The 27,602-nt window shown below is 44.2% G+C and overlaps 1 protein-coding gene across 7 annotated transcripts in view; it reads right to left on the reverse strand.

Moving 5' to 3' along the window:
* The window catches only part of PHKA2 (phosphorylase kinase regulatory subunit alpha 2), an 81,514-nt gene that overhangs the window by 34,964 nt on the left and 18,948 nt on the right, over window positions 1-27,602 (reverse strand). For all 7 annotated transcript variants that reach the window (XM_047763997.1, XM_047764000.1, XM_047763999.1 and 4 more), the window contains 12 exons: window positions 24,597-24,755; window positions 21,352-21,399; window positions 20,319-20,487; window positions 18,339-18,421; window positions 16,522-16,602; window positions 14,807-14,905; window positions 12,317-12,463; window positions 10,615-10,668; window positions 9,992-10,114; window positions 6,953-7,048; window positions 3,035-3,142; window positions 2,206-2,284 (listed from right to left, as the gene is read on the reverse strand). In XM_047763997.1, coding sequence (XP_047619953.1) covers window positions 2,206-2,284; window positions 3,035-3,142; window positions 6,953-7,048; window positions 9,992-10,114; window positions 10,615-10,668; window positions 12,317-12,463; window positions 14,807-14,905; window positions 16,522-16,602; window positions 18,339-18,421; window positions 20,319-20,487; window positions 21,352-21,399; window positions 24,597-24,755 — 1,246 coding nt within the window. The remainder of the gene's footprint in view (window positions 1-2,205; window positions 2,285-3,034; window positions 3,143-6,952; window positions 7,049-9,991; window positions 10,115-10,614; window positions 10,669-12,316; window positions 12,464-14,806; window positions 14,906-16,521; window positions 16,603-18,338; window positions 18,422-20,318; window positions 20,488-21,351; window positions 21,400-24,596; window positions 24,756-27,602) is intronic.

Here is a 27,602-nt window from a genome sequence, read left to right on the forward strand (position 1 = left end):
CATATTGGTAGGGAAGAGGTAAAGTTGTTATTATATGCAGGTGACATGACAGTATATGCAGAAAACCCTAAAGACTCCATACAAAAAGCATAGAATTGATCAATGAATTCAGCAAGGTAGCAGGATACAAGACTAACATACAGAAATTGGTTGTTTCTTTCCACTAATAATGGAATATCAGAAAGGGAATATAAACAAACAATCTATTTTAAAGTCATGTCAAAAAAAATACTTAGGAATAAATCAGACCAATGAGGTAAAATACTTACACTCTGAGAACTATAAAACATTAATCAAGGAAATTAAAAAGCATTCAAAGAAATGGAAAGTTGTGTCATGCTCTTGGATTGGAAGAATGAATATTGTTAAAATGGTAATACTACCCAAAGCAATCTACAGCTCTAATGGGATCCCTATCAAATTACCCATGACATTTTTCAGAGAACTAGAACAAATAATCCCCAAATTTGTATGGAACCATAAAAGACCCCAAACTGCCAAAGCAGTTTGAAGAAAAAGAACAAAGCAAGAGGCATAACCCTCCCAGACTTCAGGCAATACTACAAAGCTTCAGTAATCAAAAGTGTGGTACTGGCATAAGAACATATAGATCAATGGAATAGAATAGAGTCTGAAAAAAAACCACATTCCTACAGTCAATTAATCTTTGACAAAGGAGGCAAGAATATAAAATGGGAAAAAAACAGTCTCTTCAGGACGTGGTGCTAGGAAAATTGGACAGCTGCATGTAAATCAATGAAACTAGAACACACCCTCACACCATACACAAAAATAAACTAAAAATGGCTTAAAGACTTAAATGTAAGAGATGACACCATAAAACTCCTAGAAGAGAACATAGGCAAAACATTCTCTGACTTAAATTGTACCAATGTTTTATTAGGTTAATCTCCCAAAGCCATAGAAATAAAAACAAGAATAAACAAATGGGAGAGTTCTCTTGTGGCGCAGTAAGTTAAGGATTCAGTGTTCTCACTGCAGCAGCTCAGGTTGCTGCTGTGGCGAGGATTAGACCCCCGGCCCAGAAACTTCCACATGCTATGGATAGGGCAAAAAAGGAAGGAAGGAAGGAAGGAAGGAAATAAGGACAGACAGACAGTCAGACGGACGGACGGACCTAGTCAAACTTACAAGCTTATGTGCAGCAAAGGAAACTATAAATAAAACAAAAAGACAACTTAGAGAATGGCAGAAAATAGTTGCAAATGATGAGACAGACAAGGGTTTAATTTCCAAAATATACAAACAGCTCATATAACTCAACAACAACAACAAAAACAACCCAACAGAAAAATGGTCAGAAGACCTAAATAGACATTTCTCCAAAGAAGACATACAGATGGCCAACAGGCATATGAAAAGATGCTCAACATTACTAATTATTAGAGTCAACTACAATGAGGTAACGCCCCATTCCAGTCAGAATGGCCACCATTAAAGAGTCTACAAATAATAAATGCTAGAGAGGGTGTGGAGAAAAGGGAACTCTCTTACATTGTTGGGGGGAATGTAAACTGGTACAGCCACAATGGAAAACAGTATGAAGTTTCCTCAAAACACTAAAAATAGAGTTGCCATATGATCCAGCAATCCCACTCCTGGGCATATAGCTGGAGAAAACTTTTATTTGAAAAGATACATGCACCTGCATGTTCATTGCAGCACTATTCACAATAGCCAAGACATGGAAACAACCTAAATGTCCATCGACAGATGAATGGATTAAGAAGATGTGGTACATAGTACACACACACACACAGGAATATAACTCAGCCATAAAAAGGAATGAAATAATGCCGTTTGCAGCAACATGGATGCAAATAGAGATTATCATACTAAGCGCAGTAAGTCAGAAAGAGAAACCAAAACAGACTCAAAGACAGAGAACAGACTTGTGACTGCCAAGGGGGTTGGGAATGGAAGGATTGGGAGTTTGAGATTAGCCAACTATTACAAATAAGATGGTTAAACAACACAGTCTTACACTATAGCACAGGGAACTATAGTCAATATACTGTGACAAACCATAATGGAAAAGAAATGAGTAAGAAATATATACATATAACTGAATAGCTGTGTCGTACAGAAGAAATTAACACAACATTGTAAATCAACCATACTTCAATAACATTTTTTAAGTTGGTTTTACAAAGTTAAATACTATTAATAAACATGCTCACAAACCTTGTACTACAACATCAGGTTTGACGGAAGTGGAAAATCTTCTATTTAAGGGATCAATTTCACCAGTGGCCAGGAATCCCTAGTAAAAGAGGAGCAAGAAGGCTATGAAATACCGATTCACTGAAGTTTCACCATAAACTTAAGTTTGAAAATAAAATATTTTTGGAGTTCCCTGGTGGCTCAATCATTGTCACTGCTGGTGGCATGGGTTTGATCCCTGGTCTGGGAACTTCCACATGCTGAGGTGTGGCAAAAAAATAAATAAAATTAAAAATATTAAAAAATTAAGAACTTAAGCCTTGAGGCAGGAAAATGCTTAACCAGAAGCAATGAGTCAGAGGCAGTAGACCTTCTGTCTGAGGGTGTTATGGGCGAAGGGAACATCTGATACAAAATTCACTGCAGAACCATCAGCCCACTGCCCTTTCCTGTAGACCGCACTGGACAGGCAGAGTCCTTCCGCTTCCTGTGCCGAGGACTGTGTGTAGTAGTTTCCCAAACCCTCCATCTTTCATACTTGTGCTGATCCCGGCTGAGAAGCTTCTGGCCTCCTGCTGACCATCAACTCAACCAGGTTCCAGCCACAGACCGGGAATGCTGGTGGGAAGGGGTGTGGGGAGAGTGCTCGCCTTGCATCTACCCCCAAAATGGGGATTTACCATAAATAGGGACACACAAGCCCTGGACTCAAGCCTCAGAGCCAACTCAACCAGGTGACTTTAAAGCCATGAAGATGCCAAAGACATTCATATCCACACTGGGCAGAGAGCCCCTGTGCTCTTCTGGTCCCCTGATGGTTTCTAGTCTGTGAAGCCCCCAAGGCCCCTACCTCTGCCAACAGGGAGCTGAGGATGTACAAGGACTGACCCCACAGATGGGGCAGCTTCCCCAGAGGAACCCTGTCCACTGTGTGAGGATTCTTATACTCTTCATCCACCTGGCAAAGAGAAAAAAATCCAAATTCAGAATGTGAGAGAAGAAGAAGGCCAACGTCACTCACTGCCCACAGGGCGGCACACGGAGGATTTACACAAGGCCACTCATTTGATCCTCTAGAGCGATTCTGCCTGAGAGCCGGGACAGGGAGAACTGGACAAAGGCGCAGAGGTGGAACTCAAACCTAGGTTCGCTTCCAGGCCAGTGCTCTTGCCACAAGCAGACTGATGGCAAATGGTAGAGAGAAAGGCACTGGAAGCCTGGCCTGCCTTCTTTGGCACAGGTCTGGGCAATAAAAAATTCACAGCTCATGCTTCTGTTTGGCTATATCATGGGTACAATGATCTAAAACATCAGACAACAGCCATGGCAGTGCAGTGCTGGATGTTATTCTTCTACGTGGCTCTCCTCAGGGGTGCATAAACCCCGTGTGACGATGCAAGGAAACTACCAGAAGGTGGCGCTATTTATTGAGGAAAACAACTATTGGATCGCTAGTTTTCCATCAAGGATTCAAAAAAGCTAAATCCAGTAGGAGCTTTTGACTCATCAAAATAAGCTACAGTTCCCTTTCTGATGGACACTGCTGGCTACATGCTGTAAAAGTGGGTCTGCAACTTTCTCTGCAGTAAACTCCACGCTGACATTTGGGTTTTATAGTGTTCGTTGGTTGGGGGTGACGTGAGTGACCCCCTTCTTCCTCCACAAAACCCAAGCCAACCGAAGGAAACAGGGAACACGTCTTTCTCCAAAGGGGGAAAAAACCAAAATCACATCATGAGGTGACTCATTTCCTGCTTACAGATTAAACAGTGATGTTATTAATATATTTACTACATTTTGAAAAATTTGCTGTAGTAAACGAAGAAAAATCTAAGCTCATAAACTGAACAGTTAAACGTCACCAGTAATCAAACAGGATAATAGGATAATATGTGGAGGGACAGTCTCCAAAATGTCATCGTGGTTATATTTGGGAGGTAAGATTAGAGAGAAATATTTTCTTCTTTCTACAGAATTGTGGAGGTTTTGCAGTACACAGGATTACTTTTACAATCAAATTGTATGTTAAAGCTTTTTGAAATGTAAATAGTGTTAAGAAAGACGGCACAGAACTGGAATGGGAAATAGTTTATGCAAAGAACAGAAGGCAGACAAGGTGTCTGGATCAAAAGACAGCATGACTCTGCTCTCTTCCCACCCACGGCCCGCTCCCACTTCCCCGCAGAGGTGTGCCTCTCCCTGCCTCCATCTCAGTCCTTCCAGGCTGTTTGCAGGTCCTCTAACGCACCGAGCTTTTGCTGTTGCCACTCGAGTGTCTGCCCTCCGGCCCCACCAACTTGCTCTCCCGACAACGCCCCCCTCCCCGCCAGCCTGCAAGCTTGCAGAGACCGAGCCGGTGTTGTGACCCCTCTGTCAGCGCACTTGCACTGGTCTCGAACTGTCCGATGCAGCCTCTGTGGCTGGTGGCACCTTGCAAAAAGCATGTCCAGCTGAGGAAATGAATGACACTGAAACCCAGGCTGGATGCCGTCTTGGCCCAGGGCTGCAGCCACTCTAAGGACAGGGCCCTTTTTCTAGTTTGCATAAAGGTGCCTTATGAGTCTAGGTGGCCCTGTGTGCAGTGGTTTCTATATGTTACTGATGTAATGGGTGAACCTTCCTATCTTACTGGGAAGCAGCCAATACACTATGTTCAACATAAAAGCATGTTCAAAACTGGTGATATGTAAACATGCTAGATAAAGGAGGGTGTTGAAATGACAAGCAGAAGCCCAAAGCTCAGTGTGGAGTTTACGAGAAAGCTGCAGAGTACCCTTTCATGTACAGCCAGAACTGTTCACCAGAAAAAAAAAAAAAAAAAAAAAAAGGAGAGTTTATAACACCCAGCATTTACTATAGTCAGGAAATGTGCCTTTTAGTAGAACATAGATGGCTGGTTATTCTCTATTCTGGAACTATTTATTTTCCCTTCCTCTGCTTCCAGGTGCCAAACCACCTTCCATAACTCATTTTGTTTTGCCAAGTGCCTCCGTATCGGAAAAGAGGCAACCTGAACAGGTCGTCCCAGCCCTCACTGTCAGCACCCCCTCCCAATATATACACATGACACAGTAAAAGGAGTACAGGAGCAGGAAATCTAGGCCTCTACCACTTACAGAGAAAATAGCCCGTGCAGGCTCCATGGCCAGATCTGTATAGTGAGGGACTCTCTGCTCCCTGGAAATGCACCACCCATTAGGAGGCAGCGTGGGGTTATGAGGAGGCCCTGAACTGGGGATCTGGTTCCAGGTGGAGCCCAATGCTGTCTGAGCTCTGACAGGTCCCACAGCCTCTCTGAACTGAGGCAGATAATTTCAAAGGCCCTGACCATGTGCTGGTGGGCCTGATTCAACCATAGAAGCCCTAGACCCAAGCTGCTGCATGACAGCCTCTGCCAGGTTATCCTCTCCTGCAGGCCCTGTCGGCTGAGGAAGGGATGCTGGTCTCTTCCTCCCACTAATTCAATAATGACACTTTAAAGCAACAGGAACACGTGAAGGAGCAATAGCCTTGAATCAAGAATTCTTTTCTTCTAACATGAGGAAATCTTCCCATTAAGATATATATGTCCAGGAGTTCTCATTGTGGCGCAGTGGTTAACGAATCCAACTAGGAACCATGAGGTTGCAGGTTTGATCCCTGGCCTTGCTCAGTGGGTTAAGGATCCGGTGATGCCGTGAGCCGTGGTGTAGGTTGCAGACGCAGCTCGGATCTGCTGTTGCTGTGGCTCTGGCGTAGGCTGGCGGCTACAGCTCTGATTAGACCCCGAGCCTGGGAACCTCCATATGCCCCAGGAGCGGCCCTAGAAAAGGCAAAAAGACAAAAGATATATATGTTCATCATGAGCCAATTTAAGAAACTTGGTAGAACAAAAGTACCTTTGGGCATCTTGGAACTGGCCAGTTTCTCTCTTCCTGATATAGCGTGGCTTCTAAGTGATTGCTCAAGCTACACTTCAGGAAGTGCCTGACTCAAAGGAAGAGATTCTCAACTACCCCAAACAGGCGGGCCTCAGTTCCAGACCACCGCAATGAGTAAAAAGGAGTTAACCAATTTTTTGGTTTCCCTGGGCGTATAAAATTAGGGTCACACTATACTGTCATATATTAAGAGTGCAAGAGCATTTGGTTTAAAGGAAATGTACACATCTTAATTTTAACATACTTCACTGCTCAAAAATGCTATCATCTGAGCCTTCACTGAGTTTAGTGGTGACATCAAAGATCACCAATCACAGTTCACCGTAACAAATAATCATGAAAAAGTCTGAAATGTGAGGATTACCAAAATGTGACAGAGACACAACGTGAGCAAATGCTATTGGAAAAGCTTGATGAAGGGCTGCTGCTAACCTTTAGTTTGTGGGGGGGGAAAAAAAAAAAAAAAGACACAGTATCCGTGAAGTTGCGGTGAAGTGAGGTCTGCCTGTAGCTCTCTCGCCCTCCCCCAGGGAGAGTCTGTCTGGATTCTTCTGGGGCAATGTGGGACAACACAGTGCCCAACAGTGTTCTGTACTGTCCAGGGCCTGTTTGGCCTTGGGCTTGGCAGAGGGACAGGTATCCTCTGAAGGGCCTCCAGTGACGCCTCCCTTGGGTACCTGGGTCCAGCGCGGCTCCAAAGCTACTATAACTCCTGTGACAGACAGGAGCGCTACTGAAGACTTTACAGGCTACTTCTCCTGGGCAAGTGTTAGGTCTTAAAGGAGAAGGGGAAATGCCGTAAGGCCAAGCGCCAACTCACGTCATTCCAGATAAGCAGCGCCTGTTACCTTGTCAGGTGGGATGGCGTAGAGCTCAGGCACCAGGCGGATCCCGTCCTTGCCCCGGATTAATATTCCCTCCAGGGCCTCGCGGTACTCTTGCACCTGGAAAACAGCCCCATCCCCCAAGGGGTGAAAGAGCAGTGCCACACAGAAAAACAGCTCTTTTGGCAACTAACAGATTAGAAGTAGGACCCGGGCTAAGACATGCACAAATACCTTCAGCTCAAGGGGTGCAGGAGGAACCTGGACTCTTGCTGAGAGCAAATGTTAGGAGGAGCTAAATGCAACTGGTCTTTTGTATGCTGTCTTTAACTCATGATTAAAATATTTCACTCAACTTCTCATTTAAATTTTGTCTTACCAGCTACACTATAAGCTTTCTGGTGTGGAGGCCAGTACATCCCTTTTCCACCTGTTGGTAGTTTTCCATTTAAAATGCCCTCATTCAGGAGTTCCCATTGTGGCTCAGGGGTAACGAGCCCACCTATTATTATCCATGAGGATGAGGGTTCGATCCCTGCATTGCCATGAGCTTTGGTGTAGGCCGCAGACTTGGCTCGGAAATGGTGTGCCTATGGTATAGGCTTGAGAACCTCCATATGCCACAGGATGTGGCCCTAAAAAGCAAAAAAAAAAAAAAAAAATTGGGCTACAGTGGTGAAAATGAGGGCCAGATGGTATGAGATTCTACAAAACATGTGAAGAGCTTGTATTTTATCCCAAAAGCAATCAGGAAGCCATTCAGAACTTTTAAGCAGACCAGTAGCATAATCTCTTTCTTAATAACAGCACCCTGGCAATGGGTGTGCAGAACAGCAGGAAGGAGGCTGGAGGCTGAGAGACCAGGTAGGATGATGATATATTAAATAAGACATTAGCCAAGAGTACCTTAAACTAGAGTTGAAGACAGCAAAACCATGGCTGGTCTGAAAAGAACAGCAGCAACAACAAAGCTGGTCTTAGCAAAAAGACAAAAAAAAAAAAAAAAAGGAGTTCCCGTCGTGGCGCAGTGGTTAACGAATCCGACTAGGAACCATGAGGTTGCGGGTTCGGTCCCTGCCCTTGCTCAGTGGGTTCACGATCCGGCATTGCCGTGAGCTGTGGTGTAGGTTGCAGACGCGGCTCGGATCCCGTGTTGCTGTGGCTCTGGTGTAGGCCAATGGCTACAGCTCCGATTCGACCCCTAGCCTGGGAACCTCCATATGCCGCGGGAGCGGCCCAAAGAAATAGCAAAAAGACAAAAAAAACCAAAAAAAAACCAAAAAAAACAAAGCTGGTCTGTGGAAGCCTGTTTGGTGGTCCCGGATGAACCCGGCCTCCTAGTCCTTGAGCCTTTGGGTAGTGCCTCCCTTTGAAAAACTTATGCTAAAAGCCCTCAGATGTAACATATTGGGTTAGGCTAATCAACAGAGAATTTCCTGTTTTTCTTGAATAAGCTGAAATTTGGTCCTCTCTTCGTGTCCTCAGATTAAAAAAATTAATGACACTGGTGTCTACCCCCCGTCAGGGTTCTACATGATCAAGATATTGTAGAAACTGTACTTATTTCTCCCAGCTTGCATTTCTTCTATATTTAATATCTTATTAGTGTTTCAGCCTCACTGATAATGCCAAAATACTCCAGTATGAAAAAGGTAAGGCACTGACCCCTGGCTTGACTGTGCCCTAGATAAAATCCCTAAAAATAAAAGCCTAAATTTTAATAATGTCTGGCATTCTGTGGTCCCCCTCAGGGTATATCTTTGTCTGCGGTTTTGATTACCCATCTTGGGCCTATGAATGCCTTGACAGCTAGTGCACAGGTGGTATTTGTTTATTGGGATCAAAATGTTGGCTTGAAACTGGAAACAGAATATTTTCAAATGAGTGCTAAACAGTTTCATTCCTCAAGCCCTAGTTAGGTCTACGTCCCTTAATCAGCATGAAGTAGGCCGAGTGGCCATCGCCTCTCTTCCTTCAAGATGCAGGAATCATCAAAAGGTAGAAACGAGGAAGCTCTGAGTAAACATGAGTCAAATCCATTTCGCCTGCAACCTGCCTTCATTAATCAAAGTCCTTTTAAGACGTGCATGTCCTCCAAGCAGCACTGAGCCTAAAGAGGAAGATGTTTGCCTGGCTTGTTCTTTTCAGAAACTTGGAGTCAACTGTGTCTAGTTCCAGCTCAGCTGGTGAAGACTGGACCCCGTCGCCCTCCAACTGGGCCTGCGCGAATGTCAGAGGGCTGAAAACTCCACCCTCAGACCGTGCTAAGCGCCCCCATTTTGCAATGTGCAGGCCCATCGCCTAGTTACACCTGCGCAGAGGGAAGATCACCATACCTTTTCCCCATCACCTTTCCCCAAGCCTCAGACCACCCTGCTGCTTTAGTTTTTATCCCGTAAGTACCCCGAACCTCTTGCTTTTGGAAAGGCAGACCTGAGCCTTGTTCTCCTTGCATCACTTCTGTGCAAATAAACCCCCTCTTTGCTACAAACCTTGCCATCTCACCTTTGGCTTGCTGCACTCCAGCAAAACATACCCAGTTTGGCAGCAAGAGCCCTTAAATAATAGAATCCAGGCCTAAGCCTTAAGAAAGCTTGGCAGTTTCTGCTTTTGCATTCTGGAAGAAGATGACCACCATGTAAAAAGTTGAAATGCCCAGAGACTGCAAAGCTCTGAGACACCCAAGCTAGCCTTGTGGAGGAAAACGAAGGCCTGAGCCAACAGCCTAGTTGAGCTCCTGGCCAACAGCCAGCATCGAGATGCCAGCTACGTGAGGAAGGCCATCTCGGAAGTAGATCCTCCAGCCCCACTGAACCATCTCGGCTGACACTAACACTGGGAGAAGCAGAGAAAACCTGTCTCTGTTGAGCCTTGCCCAAATTGTAGAATAATGAGCACATAGCTGCTGTTTTAATTCACTAAGTTTTAGGAAAGTTTGTTAAGTGGCAACAGATAAACTGAAATAGTGCCTGAATTCTTGCCTAACGCTATGTTCCAGCAATAATCAGCACACCAGTGGAATGAAAATGCTGATGACCCGCACAACACCCAGCTTTTTCTCACCTGAACGGCATCACTGTTGAAGACCCCATCTATTATGAAATAAGTCCAGAACACAGGCCATTCACATTCAATGTTTTCAAAGAGCTTGAGTTCAGCAGGGTCATAATGCAATCGGTTTGGATCCTGGAACCAAACAGGTAAACCTTCTAAAAGGTGATGCCAGATGGCACAGGTAATAGGGTTCTACCTCACTGGGTCTCCCTTGCTGTCTGATTCAGTGCAGCTTTGGGGCTGGTATAGTTCATTACATTAAGGTTTCTATATGTCTAGAACAAATCAATAGCAATTCGCCTCTCACAGTGCTGAGCAGACTATTTTATTGATATCATGATATCATCACTATGGCAAAGGAATGCAGGGAGGCGACAGTTGGCCTTTTAAAAAGTATGTGAGCCACAGAACTGTTTGTCCTTGTCTACAAGCTGGTTTTAAATCACCACCTTGCTGTCCTCCAGATGATCTTACTATTCTATTGCCTAACTCTAGCTTGCTGACTCCAAAACTGAGTTTCCTTTTCAATATTCCAACATGTTATTTTTAGAATAAATTGAGGGAGAACACCACAGGGGCAACTTATACATGAAGCAGGTAAGGAATCAGAAGAAAGAGTCTTTAAATACTACCTCTCTCGGGGTTTTATAACCATCTCGAAGGAAGCGACAGCATCCATAACGTCCCTAAAGATGAAAAAAAAGTGCATTTGATGAAACAGAAGAATTTCTTTGCCTTTTTGATCCAAGTCAGCCCTTCACCCCCTTTCCCACGAATCTTTTAGTAACAAAATGGTTACCAAGTGCTCTCTGCTATCAGTACAAGAAGTTATTTTTAAGTAGCAAGCAAAGTAAGCTCAGGTTTGATCAGGGCTTGGAAGGGAATGCCAAAACCTTCCATTAGGGCCTCAGTCAGGACTGCGAGAGTAATTTCTGAGAGTTCACTGAATGACCATCCATTTATTCTGATTTGCTGTATCATGTAAAGATGCAAAGGGACGCTCACTGCTTGGAGAAGTCACCAGGGCATATATGTGGATTGGACTGTTTCTACTTGAAAGACTGGAAAGCCACGAGAACACTCCAGACTCTTCGCAGTTAGGTTCTGGATGCAAAGGAGCCTTGATTCTCTAAGAGGTAGGGCAGGCAGGTGGTGGGGCTTTCTATGGCTTAGGGCCATGGCTGCTGGTTTTCCTGGGCCAGGCACCAGTGTTCCACCCTAGCTTCTTGGGTGTTAAGTAAGAAGAGCAGTGGCAGTGGTCTCTTACTCTGCCTCCCTAGGCCCTGGATCACAGTTTTGGGTGTCCATTCCCCAGTTTCTTAAGTGCACATGGGGCTACTCTATCGATGGCTGCAGAAGCAAGAGCACTCCTCGTGGCCAGCCGTGCATCCTGGGGCATCCTGGGGAGACCCAGTCTAGACCGTGCTCCCCTTGAAACACTTTATTCCCTGCAGGAACTCCCTGCCTACTTTCACAAACCAAACTAAAGAGGTTCTGTTTTCTCCACTGGTCCCTGACTGAAGCAGCACCTTCTTTTGAAGATATAGTTGGATACCCTTTACCCTTTTCTTTCCAAAGGTGAAAAGTATTTTTCACCTCATCTAAGTAGGATCATCAAGATGCAGATTTGGGTTTAGGAAACTTACATTCTTTGATCATTTTACAGACAACTTCAGTTGGCTGTAGTATTGAACAACTTCAGATTGGCGTGATGTGGCATAGTTTCTGCACTTCACCTCAGAGCAGAGACTTTTTTTTTTTTTTTTTGGCAAGTCTGTGGCATGGAGAAGTTCCTAGACCAGGAACTGAACCCACGCCACAGCAATGACAACGTGGGATCCTTAACCCACTGAGCCACCAGGGAACTCCAGAGCAGGGACTTTTTTTTTTTTTTTTTTAACCTCAATTTAACTTTGGGATCTCAAAGTCCCCAGAAATTGCGTGTGAAGTTTAAGGGCACTAGGAAATGGGCATTTCTTTTTTTTTTTTTTTCCTAGCAGGGATTTCAGCTTTCAAGAGATTCTTAAAAGAGTCCATCTGTCATCTCTAAAGGGTTAAGAAGCTCTACCTTAGAAGTACTGGCGTGATGTAATGGGGTTTAAAGGTTAAGAGCTTGCGTTGAAGCTCTGTTTCTTAGAGAATCAAGGCATTTACTGCTCTGAGACCTTGTTCTCTCACTTCTAGACTCAGCTTTGGACCCTTCACTCTGAGTCCACTTAGACACCAAGAGACTGACCTCATGGAGAACCAAGGCCTGGATGAGCTGCACCGTGTCATTGTCTGAGAGGGGCACTTAACACAGGGTAGAAGGGTACCGGTGTGACCAATGCTTACCTGGAGCTTGGAAATAATTTCGTTTTTGGTCACATTCACAAGGTTCACATCTTCCACTGCAAAGGCCGGGAAAGAAATAATGGAAAGAAGCCCAGCATCAATCTCTTTGGACGTCGATGCTCTTGGCAACATGGAGAACAGAATGGACTGAATGAAAAACAAACAGGTGGCTTTAACCTCAGAAGCACTAAGAGTTACATACTGTATCTACAGACAACAACTTTATAGCCAGGGAACATTTAAATGAGTTTGCCAACTTTTAGTAGCGCTTTTTCCTGCCAACACGGCCGCTGCTGGGTGAACTTGCCTACCCAACCAATGCTTCCCGTTGGCTGTAGGAGTACGGGGCGGGGGGGGGGGGGGGGCGCCGGGGAGAGAGGCCGTGTGCCTGCAGCCTGTGTTGAGAACTGTTTGCCTCCCTTCCTTCCATGACATCTGTTGACTCTGCTGGGCCTTTACGACACACAGGGAAGGAACTAAGGACTACCTTGTCAGCAGGCTAGTGTGTCCTGAATGTGAAGATAAAGACAGAGAAGAACACACATATGGGGCCAACATGGAGAAATGTCTGGCTTCTGTAGAATGTGACCAGTTGGACTGAGCGACCCAGGAAGCACTTCAAGGAGTCAAATTCAGAAGACCACATGAACAGACAGAATGGTTTAGGTGAAACAGAATGAGTTTCGTCCTAGAAAGAACAGGCTACTTAGTGGCACCATGACATGGCCTCAATTATAAGGTGGCTGGATCAGGCACTGTAAACTAAAGGAAAGTGAAATTATAAGGAGAAATTTGGGAAGGGAGGAGAGCTAATGCTGGGATCTAACACGCACAGACATGGGACTAGACCCCAGCAAACACAGTCTTTTTTTTTTTTTTTTTTTGCTATTTCTTGGGCCACTCCCACGGCATATGGAGTTTCCCAGGCTAGGGGTCTAATCGGAGCTGTAGCCGCCAGCCTATGCCAGAGCCACAGCAACTCGGGATCCGAGCCGCGTCTGCAACCTACACCACAGCTCACGGCAACGCCGGAACCTTGACCCACTGAGCAAGGGCAGGGATCGAACCCGCAACCTCATGGTTCCTAGTCGGATTCGTTAACCACTGCTCCACGACGGGAACTCCCACAGTCTTATTAAATCTTCCACATGAAAGGAATTGGAGAACTATGTCCAGTTCACACATGAGGACTCAGATGCAGAGACTCCTGCCCGAGGGCATGCAGCTAGCCTGCGACAGAGCTAGGATTCCAACCTAGGCCCCGAGGGTTACAGAACTCATGGCATTTCCACTAAGGACTCCTCATCCACCAAGATGCATACCAGCTTGACTTTATTAAACCAAACCCCAGGAAAGAGCAGATTCCTCATTAAAGACTATTAATGGGGGGAAATGGAATGAGCTAGAAGGGCAGAATAAGTATGGAGGGGAACCCTTCAGCTTCAGAACAAAGCTTCACGTTCTACAGCCAATTGACTCCCCAGCCCCATTCTTTAACTAGTCGCCCTGCCTAGGCTCTCTCTGCCTGAAGCACACACTCCCACCAGAAGCTCTCGGCTTACACGTTGTTCTGTGTCTCACTCTCACAGCACAGTACCTGGCATAGAGTGGGCCCTCACTAAATAAGAGCTTGCTGGAGTTCCTGTCGTGGCGCAGTGGTTAACAAATCCGACTAGGAACCATGAGATTGTGGGTTCGATCCCTGGCCTTGCTCAGTGGGTTAAGGATCTGGCGTTGCCGTGAGCTGTGGTGTAGGTTGCAAACTCAACTCGGATCTGGTGTTGCTGTGGCTCTGGCGTAGGCCGGTGGCTACAGCTCCAATTGGACCCCTAGCCTGGGAACCTCCATATGCCACGGGAGTGCCCTAGAAAAGGCAAAAAGACAAAAGAAAAAAAAAAAAAAAGAGTTTGCTGAGTTGCCAGCAACAGGTGACTGACGGTCTGCTAAATGGAGTCCTTGAATGTGCATCAAATCACACCTTTCTCTCAGCTGTCTTTCAGGGAGGTTCTGCTAATCGCCATTTCTCCAACATCATCTCTCCTCCATTGTCCACTCTGCCTGCCCATCCCCACTCCCTCCCCAAGTGAACTACTGCTTGCTAGTCATCCAATTTGGGGACCTCATGAAATAAACATGACAGAAAACCACCTAATGCCCAAAAAACATAAAACAGATTTTGCCTCCAATAAAACAAGGTTGCCTTGATTGTCGACTCCATACACACAACATCATTGTTGTGTCTTATGTTTGCACAGTCCTTTCTGGCTCACGAAGTACTCTGACAAACTAAGTGCATTACTCTGATCGTTATGACCACCTTGTGCAGCAGGAGAGGAAGGTCTCAGTTGCCCATTTAATGGATGAGGGAACTGAAGCTCAAAGAAGCCAAATAACCACCAAGCTAGAAAGGTGAGGCATCTGAACTGGAGCCCGAGTCTTCCATGAATCTCCTTCCCTACTCCCTGGGCTGTGCGAGGCTTGAGCCATTACCTGGCAGTGTTCGACCTCATCAGGCAGGACGTGGATCACGGACTTGCGACCTCCATGGGCTCCAAAAAGGTCCAGTTCATCAATTGCCTCGAGGGCTGCCTATAAGCACCGGTATGAATTACTTTTTTGTTCTAGCAAACACATACCCCCATATCTGGTACTTCTTTTTTATTAAGCCATCTCTCATAGACAGTCTCCCAAAGGTGATTAAACATGTCTTTAAAATCCAGCTAAAGTGTTCTATACGTGCAGTCTATCCTTATTTTCAGTGCATAAGACCTTTCCTGCATTTTGCTGCTCACTAAAGGAACAAGAAGGAGAAAACAGAAAAATACTTCCTAGAATTCCTGGTGTGGCTCAGCGGAAACAAATTTGACTAGTAATCATGAGGATGCAGGTTCGATCCCTGGCCTTGCTCAGTGGGTCAGGGATTCAGCGTTGCCATGAGCTATGGTGTAGGTCGCAGATGCAGCTTGGATCTTGCGTTGCTGTGGCTGTGGTGTAGGCCAGTGGCTATAGCTCCAATTGGGCCCCTAGCCTGGGAACCTCCATGAGCTGCGGGTGTGGCCCTAAAAAAAAAAAGAAACAGAAAAAGAAAAATATTTCCCAAAATGAAATTAGTATTCTACCCCAAAATGAAGTATTAACAACACAGCATTGTGTATGTTAAGGGGCGGAAGGGCCAAATTCATGGTTGGCTTTTCTTTCACCTACTTTAGTGGTTAACTTCTACCATTAGTATATATGGCACTTGAGAAAGTTAATTCTTTTAGTATTAAGTATGTTTTCTGTCAGTTAACTTTAACAGCACATTTATTGTTGCTTTAAAAATTCTAGTTCTGGGAGTTCCCACTGTGGCACAGTGGTTAAGGATCTTACATTGTTTCTGTGGCAGTGTGCGTTTGATCCCTGGCCTGGTACAGTAAGTTAAGGATCTAGCACTGCCTCAGCTGTGGCATAGGCTGCAGTTGCAGCTTGAATTCAGTCCCTGGCCTGGGACCTTCCATATGCTGGGGATGCGGCCCAAAAAAAAAAAAAGAAGAAAAAATTAAAAATAAAAATTCTAGTTCTGGAGTCTTTCCTTGGTCTAAAATTATGTGTAAGTCTTAAGGAAGAAGGGGGGGAGGAGGCATGCTAAATGTCTAGGGCAAGAGATATAAACTGGGGCTGAATCTGCCCCACAGGCATGTTTTGTTTGGCCTGAGGAAATTTAAAAAATGATTTGAATTAGAATACTTTAGAGAGAGTTCCCAGTGTCCCTAATATCCCCACGCCCCCAGATAATTTTCTCTCTGGCCAGCTTTACTAGTTTCTGTTGCTCGCTTGACCTGACCCTGTAGCCTTTTAAACTTGTGAGCCCTGCCCTTAAAGTGGTCATATTCTTCAGCCTTCTTTTATGACTCAGAAAAGGAGACTGGACATCACACATCCAACTTCTTAGAGAACAACAAAAGCTTAGACCCATGGGTGACAACGATGGATAATGAGGAGCAAGTGCACTGCTTTTCGGGCACGTGCTGATTTCAGTGTAGGAAAACTACCTTTTTCACCTACAATTCAGCTGGCTGCGGTACATGTGCCACTCGTATCTCATACTTGATGTTGGCTTTTGAAACATATGCTAATCAGATTAAATGCAAACCGCTCAAGATGAGAACCAAATCAAAGCAGTTAAAGATGCACAGAAAGAAGAACAAGCAAGATGAGACTGTCACCTTGGCCATTCCTACAGAGCTGGCATTCAGCTCTGGAATGCCTTGATTAGTCTTATCTCCACGTTCCCACATTCCATAATCCTGCAGGAGAAAAAGGGAAAGAGAGGTATATGAGAAGTGCTATGGAAAAATGATTCCTTTATGTCACTGCAAACATAATGAAACACGAGCACCTCCTCTCAAAGGCTGCAATTCATGGCTTTATGTACTCAGGCTGTGTTTTCTCAGTTTCAGTTCACTTGACCTCTGTGTGGAGTTTTGGAAGTAAAAATATTCAAGTGGGGAAAAAAGCATGCAAAGACACTCAAGTTTCTTATTTCTAAAAGTTATTAATTTGTAAGAAACTCTTGATCTATTTTGACTTGTAAACAAAATAGTTTATCTTTTTTGTCTTTTTTTTTCCCAAAATAGTTTATCTTAAAATAAAAGGCTGCCCTTTATTTAGCTAATTCTTTTGAACATATATTAAATTGTAAGATGGAATAAAGAAACTTTTAAAAAATCAGATATAACTAGATGATGAAGCCAACCCAAACCATTTAAAATAATACCTATTTCTAGCATTACCTCTTGGGGAAAAAATACTCAGCAAGTTAAAACTTGCTAAAAAAAAAGGCTCAGAATTCTGAACTTTCCCAGTATTTTAAAATGAATTAATATGAATTGGCTTAGAACAGCCCATCCACATAGAGGACTTGATACATGCATACCCAACTTTTACAGTTCATATTTTCAATTAAGAAACCTAAGCACTGATACTGTTTTGAAACAATGCTATATGCACCACTGAAAGATTACAACTCAAGAAGCATAGGACCAATGCCAACTTTTGTGGTATTTACTATTATTACAGAAAGGTGAACATTTTCAAAATGTGAAACTTTGGACCTAGACACAGTGTAGCAACTGCAGATCCTTCCCTGCCATGCAGGCCTTGCCACTGAGCCCCAGGACCCCTTCCTTTGGTACGCTTTACATCTGGCCCTTTCTGCTGCGACCCATCCTGACTCCAACCCTGGAGCCAAGTGACTCATCCTTAAAAACCGCTCTGATCCGCTCACTCCCAGGCATAAGAGTCTAAAATGACAAACCGTTTATTCTCTAGTGGATCATGTTCAAATCTCTCTCTCTGGATGGCCATACCTCCAGCAGCCATCTCTGCCTCCTGCACATCCACAAGCTGATTTTACTTTCTACTATGCTCAGGTACTCAGCTTTCACCCTAAGAACACTCCTTCGCTCTGCGCCTGCTTTCCCAAGTACCCCTCCCACAGCCACAGTCTGTTCCCATCTCGATGACTGTTCCTACTACTCCCACACCCTTTCCCCTCCCTTCTGCTTATCTAAGCCCTACACGTCCTCCAAGGTCCAACTCAAGTCCCACCCTTTCCACAAAGACTTCCCAAGTTTCTTCAGACCAGGGTTTATCAGCCTCGCGGCACTATTGACACTTGGAGCCTGGTCACTTGTATGGGGTGTCCTGTGCACTGCAGAATGTTCAGCAGAATCCCTGGCCTCTATCCACTGGATGCCAGTAGGACCCTCCCCAGAGTGGCAGCCAAAACCATCTCGAGACATTGCCAAAAGGCCCCTGGGAGGCGAAGACTGGCCCTGGTTGAGAAATACTGCTTTAGCCCTTGAGTCAGCAAACTATGGCCCTTGAACTACATCTAGTTTGCCACCTGTTTTTGTAGATAAGTTCCATTTGGGACATAACCACACTCACAAGCTCATGGGTACAATGGCAAGACCTTCGGGTCAACCCCAAACAGCGTGGTCCTCAAAGAGCTGAAAAAACCATTAGGTTTGATACTTACAGCGACTTTATATGCAGCTTCTATGTAGAAAACAAGATTCTGTATGAAGGCTACCTCATCAAGGGTGAAAATTATACGTAAACCTAGTAAAAACAAAAAAGCAAGGAAGTTATGGGTTATATTGTGAAGTGGGAAGTGCCCTTACAAATTACAAATATTACACTTCTAGGAAATAAATCCTTTTACCCCCATTTTCATTTTTCTTATCAGGGCATCAAAAATTAAGTATGAAGTAAATCGTAACAGTTAACATCTAATCTCGGAAGGAAGGAAAGCAGCAGGGAAGGAAGGGAAGAAGAACAAAATGACTCCACTTTTGTGTTTGTGCTAACTGGTAGAAAGCACTGAAAGAGAAGATATGGGGCCTTCGGTTATGTGTCGGATTCGTGCAAAGAAGATTGCACAGAGCAAGCGCTTCAGCCCAGAGCAACCACTGTCCTTGTCCTTGAGTGAGCCAAAGGGCAGGTACTTTCCCCCAGTGGCACACAGGGAAAGTAGAGCCCCCGACTGCAGGAGACAGCTCTTCGCCTGGTGGAAAGGCCAGCTCCCAGGTCCTGCCCAGGAGGCTGCATCGGTGTGCTAAGGCAGGCAGTGATGGGGGAGCTGGCGTTTCACTGGCGTCCTCAGTGTACATCTGGTTACGTACGGCAAATACACATATTTTTAAAGCATGAATTCTTAAAGCTAGTATGGGCATGGTAAGATACGCACTCTTACAACGGTAAGGGAAGTTTAACTAGTAAACTCTTCTGAAAACAATTTGGCAACAAGTAAGAGCAGCCTTTGAGTAATATCTAACTAACAGAAGGAAGTAGAGATGGTGGTAAAATCTGGTATTGCAACATAGTTTTAATAGTGGGGGGAAAAAAAGAATAAAGGAATAGTTAAACTTATTATGGCATATCCAGTGATAAAGTCGCTAAAATTCTGTGTACAAACAGCTTACAATATCATGGAGGAAATGCTTAAGTTATAATGCTATATAATAAAAAGACTATATTTATGTATACACTGTGACCTTAAATATGTGTTAAAATACACAGACAAAAAACTTGGAGAAGACACATTCAAATGAAAATTGGCAGTGAGATTTTTTTTTCTTTGTACTCCCTTGTATTTTCCAAAATATCTACAGTAAGCTCATATTAACTTTCATAACCAAACCATATTTTTAAGTGCTTGGTTTATTCACAAGTCATAACAATATTATTTACTGACTTATCCTATTTCTGGAGTTTTGCATTTGCAGTTTGAAATACATGAGAAGCCTCTAACTTGGGAGCGTGAATTGAGGAGACTGGAGATAAGAATTTGAAACACAGCAGCTAAGTAACCTAACTTGAGGCCCTGTGGTTCACAGAGCAGGCCAGCAACCTGGAGCTCAGGAGGCCTGGCATCCAGGACTCCCTGAAAGCAACAGCTTGGGCTTCGACAAGAACAACACTCACCGTCCAGAAGTTCTTGGCCCACTCACAGCATGGACTCTAGGGACTGAAAGACAGATCTGGGCACACTGGTGACTTCTAGAAATTATGTTCTTTGGTTATAATCTGGATAAATGAGGGTGTATCTAGAAAAGGGCAACTAGGGGAGTGAGAAGAAGAGTGGAAGGGCCAGGCTGCTACTCCTGGAGAAGAAAACTCTAAGATGGGGCATGACACTGGCTGAGGATACTTGAACTATTAAAGGTAGATCTGATCTAGGTTGGTCCAGTAATTAGGGAACAGTGACAACAAGGAAGCTTTGGGATCAACCAGCAAGATGCTAACACAGCTGACACAACAGCCCTCATCCTGCGAGGGCGCAGGAGGCTGACCATCAACAAAGCCACAGAGTCAATGCACATAATGCAATGCAAAAAGAAACATGCCTTTTCTTTACAGGAATAGCTTATTTTGAATACTGATCAATGCCTGCCCCTTTCTGCTGCGTTCTGGATTGTCACTCCCAGTACAAGGGGCTCAATCAGCCCTGGCTCACCCGAGGCAGTCATCTGAGCCAGGAACAGGAGGAAGAGGGAGGTGGCATCCACTTGGAGGTGGCCCCACTGGTCGTCGCCCACCACAGTGCTGCAGGTGGCGGTGTTGTATTTGGCATGCAGGCTGTCCTTGGTACTCTGAGTGTGCTTGAACTTCTCCACCTTATCCACCTGAGAAAGCAAGCGAGCTGCATGTAGTTAAGGAGTTTATGGCTGGCAAGGTCAAGCTCTTGATCTAGGAGCCAGAAGGATGGAAGGATGGATGTTCACTGCTTAGCAAGCGCCACATGGAGGGGCTGTGTGGGGATTCTTCCTGCTCATCATCTCTGGGATTTTAATAAGCTCTGCAGGGGTAAGGGGTCAAGCCAAAGGGCTTCTTTGTCTGCTCTCTCCAAATGAGCTGGATACATGGCAGGCACTCAATGAGAGGGAGGGAAAGAGTGAGGGAGGAAGTGAGGAAGAGGACCCTCCTTTTCCTCTTTAAATTTCAACTGCTTGTTTCCTTATGTTGGAAGGAGAAGAGCAATGATGTCTCTGAAGGTGGGGCACGTGTCGATTAAGCAGGGGAGACCATACCATATTTATCTTGGAATCTGTGCTGCAGATCCTAGTATCATCTGTATATAGTACACACTCAGCGAATTGTTTTACCTACCCCTCATTGAAAATACCAGTAAATGCTTAAAAACAAGCATTTCAACTCAAAAGAAACCCTCTGATAAACTCAACAGAATAAACAATGGCACATGGCTTTCTAGGAGTGGCTTTTACAAACATTTTCTTCTCCATTTACAAAAAGGGCATGTTCTCCTTTTACACGAGTTACTCTTGAAAAGAGATTCTGATAAAGTGTCCCTTGAGTCTGGTTCTACAGTATAATAAAATTACTGAGGATAATTTTACAAGAAAATAAGCAGAATATTTTCAATTTCTCTTCATCTTGAAGAGTGCAAAACACGAAGACATTTGTCACCATGAAAATGATGAAACACCCGCTCAGATGACCCAAAAATACATCTGTCGTTTTCCACCTACCTGTCTCATCATGCACTGGAGAAGACCTCGCATCAGTTTCACCACGTTCTACAGAAATAAAGTGGGATCAGTAACAAAGTCAGCTTCCTCGTTCCATGCAACGAACCTCCTCACCACGTGGCCTTCCCTGGGAAGGCAGACCTAAGCATGTACTAGCATTCTGATGGTTTAGGCTATTTCTACCTCTCCACTCTGTCACAAAGAAAGAAAATCTTGACGAAGTAACTTATCTCAAGTAAAAGAGTTGGACCAGATGGCACCTCCTGGCTCTGAAATCCAATGACTCCTACTACTTTATATTTCAGCAAAACAATTTTTATAAGCCTAGTACCCTGAAGCTTTATGTTACGATTCTTAGTAATTTATTGTCATGCTAGGGACGAGTCAAGTCCACCATGCCTTCCCCAAAGTAATGATGCTTTGCCAAAATAGCCATTTATGACACCATGATTGGACTATTGAGTAAAGTTCTTACAAAATGCAAGTAGCTGCCAAGGTTTCTTAATAATTTATATTGGAATGAATTATTATAATTATTATGAATAATAACAATAATACTATGAAAATCAGACAATCTGTCCTAGTATTGTATAGAACACTTTACCTGGATTCCCACTCATTCTTGTAACACCGGAAATGAGGTGGGTACTACTATTTCCCCACTTTACAGATGAGGAACCTGAGGCTGATGAAGCAATATTGCTAAGTCTCCCAGCTGCTGGGGGTGGAGCAGGGGCAGAGCACAGGCCGTCTGACTCCACAGAGTCTGAGCTCCTAGTCAGTACATTATGTTGCCTCCCACTCCCTCCACAATTCAAGCCCACTGAAAGACTGGTCTTAATACGTCTTACTAAAAACACCATAGCAACTTGCCTTGCGGTTGCAGCAGGTTAAGGATCCGGCATAGCTGCAGTTGCAGCACAGGCTACAACTACAGTGTAGGTTTGATCCCTGGCCCAGGAACATCCATATGCCAGGGATGTGGCCAAAAACAAACAAACAAACAAAAACCCACTATAAAACTACTTCACAAGTGGCTGGAGAATGGGATATTTTTAGGTCAAAGGAGTCTGGCTGAAAGAAGTTCCCATCCAGGACCACCAGCATCTCTTCTCTTACAGAATGTACATGGTTTGCGTAGAAGACGTAGTGAAGCCACAAAAGTTAATTGCCTGAGAAAAGTCTGAAATGGATCACTTTTCGGATTCTTCCAGCTCTAAATTCTTAGGATTCTAGAGCATAGTCTCACTTTACGTCAAAAATTCTTTTGAGGCAGAATATCCTACCTCATAATTAAAAGGTGTAATTAACACTGTTATAATTAACATTGCCTACAGTGTGTAGCATAAACATTTGTCCATTGGCTGCCCTTCAAATAAACTTTCTATTGTGAAGAATCACAGTGGTTCCCAACTGGAGGTGACATGACCACTCCCTGAGAGTGGGAGAGCATCTGTAAATGTGGGGGTGGAGGCATTTTTACTGTCACCACGATGGGAGTGGGAGCTATAGGAATTTAGTGAGCAAAGGACTCAGGACACTTTGTGTCCTGCAACACATGGGATAGTCTCGCACAATGAATAACTGTACTGCCTAAGCCCCAAATGCAACAGTGTCCCTATTAAGGATCATCAGAAGATCTCACGTTATTTTCCATAATCAAGGGAGACGTCTCCTACATTATTAAGCACATTAATCAAACAGTGTGGCCTGTTCGTGCCCCTCTATTGTCAGTCACAGATTGGCAAATCTCATCAACTCTAACTCAGATCAGAAACTGCTTACAGAGGAGAGGTAGCGGGTGTGTGTGTGTGTAGACAGGCATGGTTTTACTTGCATTTTATCTCAGAGGAAGATGGAAAGTTTGGAAGATACTAACATCAAATTATTATACTGTTACATGAATGCTTCACTTATGTAATAGCTATCCAATATCTCGGAGGAGCATTCTATGCTTGCCGTATACATTTTAAATACTATCCATTCTTGCTTTACCTCCAGGACTGGGTGGCTTCATCACATCACACTCAGTATGTCTAGTCAAATGCAAACTGTCCTTTCTTTGCCCACACCGACAGGCTTCTCCTCTTAGCATCCCTACTGCTCCCAAGGCAGCCTGCCACTCATGCCCACTTTGGCTGCTATAAACAAGCAGCAATCAGGCGGTAAGAACTCTCCTTGGACCTGACAATCCACTGGCTTTGTTGGCCAGTGAGGAATGCATGAATGAAAGACAAATCCCAAAGGCTCTCATGCTAAGAGAATAATACTTTTATGTCAATGCTCCTTACTTTAATGCTATCACTCAAAACACTGAAAATACCTCCTGTGCTTAAGGGCAGATTATTTTCATATATACTTAATGATGGCAAGTCTTTGCTTTGGTGGGTACGTTGGTTCCTGATTTGGGAAAACAATAAAGGGACTTCACTTGTGCCGTATGGTAACATAGGCATGAAATCTGGACAACACCAATGTGGGTCAAAATAAATAAGACTGCTTTGGAATGACTCAAACTAGAAAGGCTTTTTTTTTGTTTGTTTGTTTTGTTTTTTGTCTTTTTGCCTTTTCTAGGGCCACTCCTGGGGCATATGGAGGTTCCCAGGCTAGGGGTCTCATCGGAGCTGTAGCCACCGGCCTACATCAGAGCCACAGCAACATGGGATCCGAGCCGCGTCTGCGACCTACACCACAGCTCACGGCAGCCCCAGATCCTCAACCCACTGATCAAGGCCAGGGATTAAACCCGCAACCTCATGGTTCCTAGTCGGATTCATTAACCACTGCGCCACGACGGGAGCTCCTAGAAAGGCATTTTTAAGTGAAATTTCAAAAATGTTTTAAGCAGTGGCAATATTGTTTGGATAAATATTCTTTCAACATGACTACTTCAGAGTATATACGCTTTGGAATGTGTAGTTCTGCTGTGCTGACTCTTTAAAAATGCCATCTCATACATAAGTATGTATAAAATTGACAGAGCATGTGTGAAAGAAATGTAACTAGTTAGAAATCTGGATGTCTATTCAGTGCAACTTTCTTTTTTTTTACGGAGGGAAAACTCTCAAAAGGAAAGACACATGATGGACTGAGATTACCTACATGCCTCTCCAAAATATCCTGCAGCCCAAATGGAGGCAAGGCCTGTACCAGACTATTCTGCACACACAGCTACTTCCTCGTAGGCTTTGCAGTTCGAGGAAAAGGTGCTGAGCAGCTAAGCCACAGCTGCCAGTCAGCATTACCTGCTCCAACTCGTAGGCCTTGGCCTTGTCCTCGTCACGATCGGCATTCTTGCGGTAGGCCATGCCGAGGCCCCACACAGCCAGGATGCTGTAGATGTTATCCCGCACCCAGGCGTCCTTCTGCTCATGACTGGCTGACAGCAGCCCCGTGACAGGATTCTATCAGAGAAGAGACACAAAATGACTCAGCACCACCCTTCCCCCCGCTCTTGGGCAATGAACACTCACCCTAACGGTGGCACAAGGAGGGCTGAGACAAGGAGTGAAGAGACCAAAGTTCCAGTCCTTGCCCTGCCACCTGCTCTTCAGTGAGAATTGATAGGACTTCCCTGGGCTTTGGTTTTCTCATCTGTATAATGAGATATTAGACTAAAAAAATCTTCAGGAATCTTACTTTTGAGTACTTTTTCTTTTGCTTTCAGACCAGACCATACTGTTATTAGAGACAAAAAGAAGAAAGAGCAAACAGAAAAAGCCTGCAAGGCTTTTACAAATCTGTGCACTATGGAACTAGGGCTGCTTCTCCCTTTGTGTTTCTATACCACTTGGTAAAGCACTGAATCTGGGAGCAAGAGACTCCACTCCATCACTCTGGTTCTGTGCGCCTGGGGAAGCCACCTACCTTAAAAAGGAGGTGCTGAGCAAGAGGCCATAGGGGGACCCTATTTAGCTCTGATATCACCAGTATTTTAAAGGGCAGATGAGTCACTAAAAAGCCAGACCTTCACAAAAAAAAGCGTACACAAATGTTCATAACAGCCCCAAAGGGGAAACAACCCAAGTGTCCAACAACTGATGAATGGATAGACAAAATGTGATCTGTACAATGAAATATTATTCAGAAATAAAAAGGAATGAAGTCCTAATACATGATATGGCATGGATGAACCTTGATGGTATTACACTAAATAAAAGAAGCCACGCACAAAAGTCTACATATTGTATGATTCCAACTGTATGGACTGTTCAGAATAGGAAATCTAGAGATAGAAAATAGATTAGTAGTTGTCTAGAGTTGCAGGTGGGAGGAAGGCAGGAAGAAATGAGGAGCGAATGACTGCCGACAGGCTTTTTTTCCTTTCTGGAGGTGATGAAAATGTTCTAAAATTGATTGTGGTGATAATGCACAACTCTGAATATACTAAAAACCATTATATTGTACATGTTAGATGAACAGTATGGTAATAAGTAAATTATATCTTAATAAAGCTATTTTTTTTAAAGAATCCAATCCTAATAAATTGTGCCTAGAAATAAACTGCATAAGATAGGAAAAGAATCACATAAAGATAAAGGCTCTGTTGGAGTTGCCTTCGTGGCTCAGTGGGTAACGAATCCGACTAGGAACCATGAGGTTGCGGGTTCAATCCCTGGCCTCGATCAGTGGGTTAAGGATCTGGCGTTGCCGTGAGCTGTGGTGTGGGTCGCAGACTCGGCTTGGATCCTTGATGCTGTGGCTGTGGTGTAGGCCGGTGGCTACAGCTCCAATGAGACCCCTAGCCTGGGAACCTCCATATGCCCATGGCCCTAGAAATGGCAAAAAGAAAAAAAAAAAAAAAAAAGATAAAAGGCTCTGTTGAATTTTCCTGAAATTATGCAAAGAAATGTGTATCTAATAAAATATATCATAGCAATCAGAACCTTGGCAGTTTAAAATATTACTACAAAGAATACCAAATTATTTACAAGAGGACTCTAAAAAACTCACTTGGATACTTTCAAAGTGATACAGCCAAGAGTATTAGGTAAAAAGATATTGGCATAGTTTCAGATGGCCCCACCTAGAGAATTAAATATTTAACTTTCTCCTTTAACTCATCTAGGCCCTATTCAACAACTTCTACAACTCAACTGATATGCCTTCGGGAGCAGCAGCATTCAGTGTATTGACATTGTTCTCTACAGCCAACAACTACAAATCAATGATATTAAATTTAACAAGAAGTGAAATCTAAGAATGGCAGAGAGAAGGTACAAGTCTTATTCCAATAGTAGACTACTGCAGTTCTTTTGCTAAAAACTATGTACCAACAAGGTATACCATAAGCATCTTTATCTGTTCTGGGGCCTACTGGGTAAGCCCAGGACAGGAAACCATTAAGAGATCTAGAGAAAGAACTCAACCTCTTTCTGGCATTCCCATCAACCATGAGTTCACTGAGACACATAGCCTTCCAATGACATAGCAATGACCACTTATACACAGCGCCAAGTGTGGTCTGGATTATGAAATGTCACTGTCTTGTTAACTCAAAGTCACCTCTTTGATTCTTTAGTTTAACCGGTGAAGGAGATTAGTTCATCCCTACCCAGAGCTAGACTATCTGAACCCTCGTTCCACTACAGAGAAGCAGTCTGGGTGCTGGGGGATCCCCACGTTCAAAACTGCATACACAAGCCATGTTAAATTAGGGTGCTGCTGCACTTAGAAAAAGGAACAGCTACTATTACAGACTGAAAGCCTTTGTCTCCCCAAAATTCCTATATTGAAATCTAATTCCCAAGACAACAGTATTTGGAAGTGGCCTTTGGGACATAATTAAGTCATGTGGGAGGAGCTCTTATGAATGGGACTAGTGCCCTTACAGGAAGAGGACGGGGCCGCTAAGAGGAGAGCTATGAAGAGTCGATGGTAGTGGTCCCAATGCAGTATTACAGAAGGTAGCACAGACCTGTGTTGAGAATCAGCATTCCTGCTGCAGGGGAACTGAAAATGATATCTTTAAACTGTAGAAGAAGAGGCCCAGGACAGATGAGCATAACATAAACTGTGTTTCATCAAGGGCAAGGGGCCCACAGCTGGGCAGTTTGTCTTTTAACTCCAGTCATTTGTTGGCCCCTCTCCAAGACTTCTTCATTTCTAATTTAGGGGAAGTGCCTTTCTTGGCTCTTGTTGATGAGAAAAAAAGAGTAGGGCCTTAAGGCCTAGAAAAGGATTGGGCCCAGGGCTTGGCCCCTATGCTATGGTAACAAACAACACTAAAATCTTGGTGGCTTCTATGTCTC

Source organism: Phacochoerus africanus, chromosome X, assembly GCF_016906955.1.
Source record: "Phacochoerus africanus isolate WHEZ1 chromosome X, ROS_Pafr_v1, whole genome shotgun sequence".
NCBI lineage: Eukaryota > Metazoa > Chordata > Mammalia > Artiodactyla > Suidae > Phacochoerus > Phacochoerus africanus.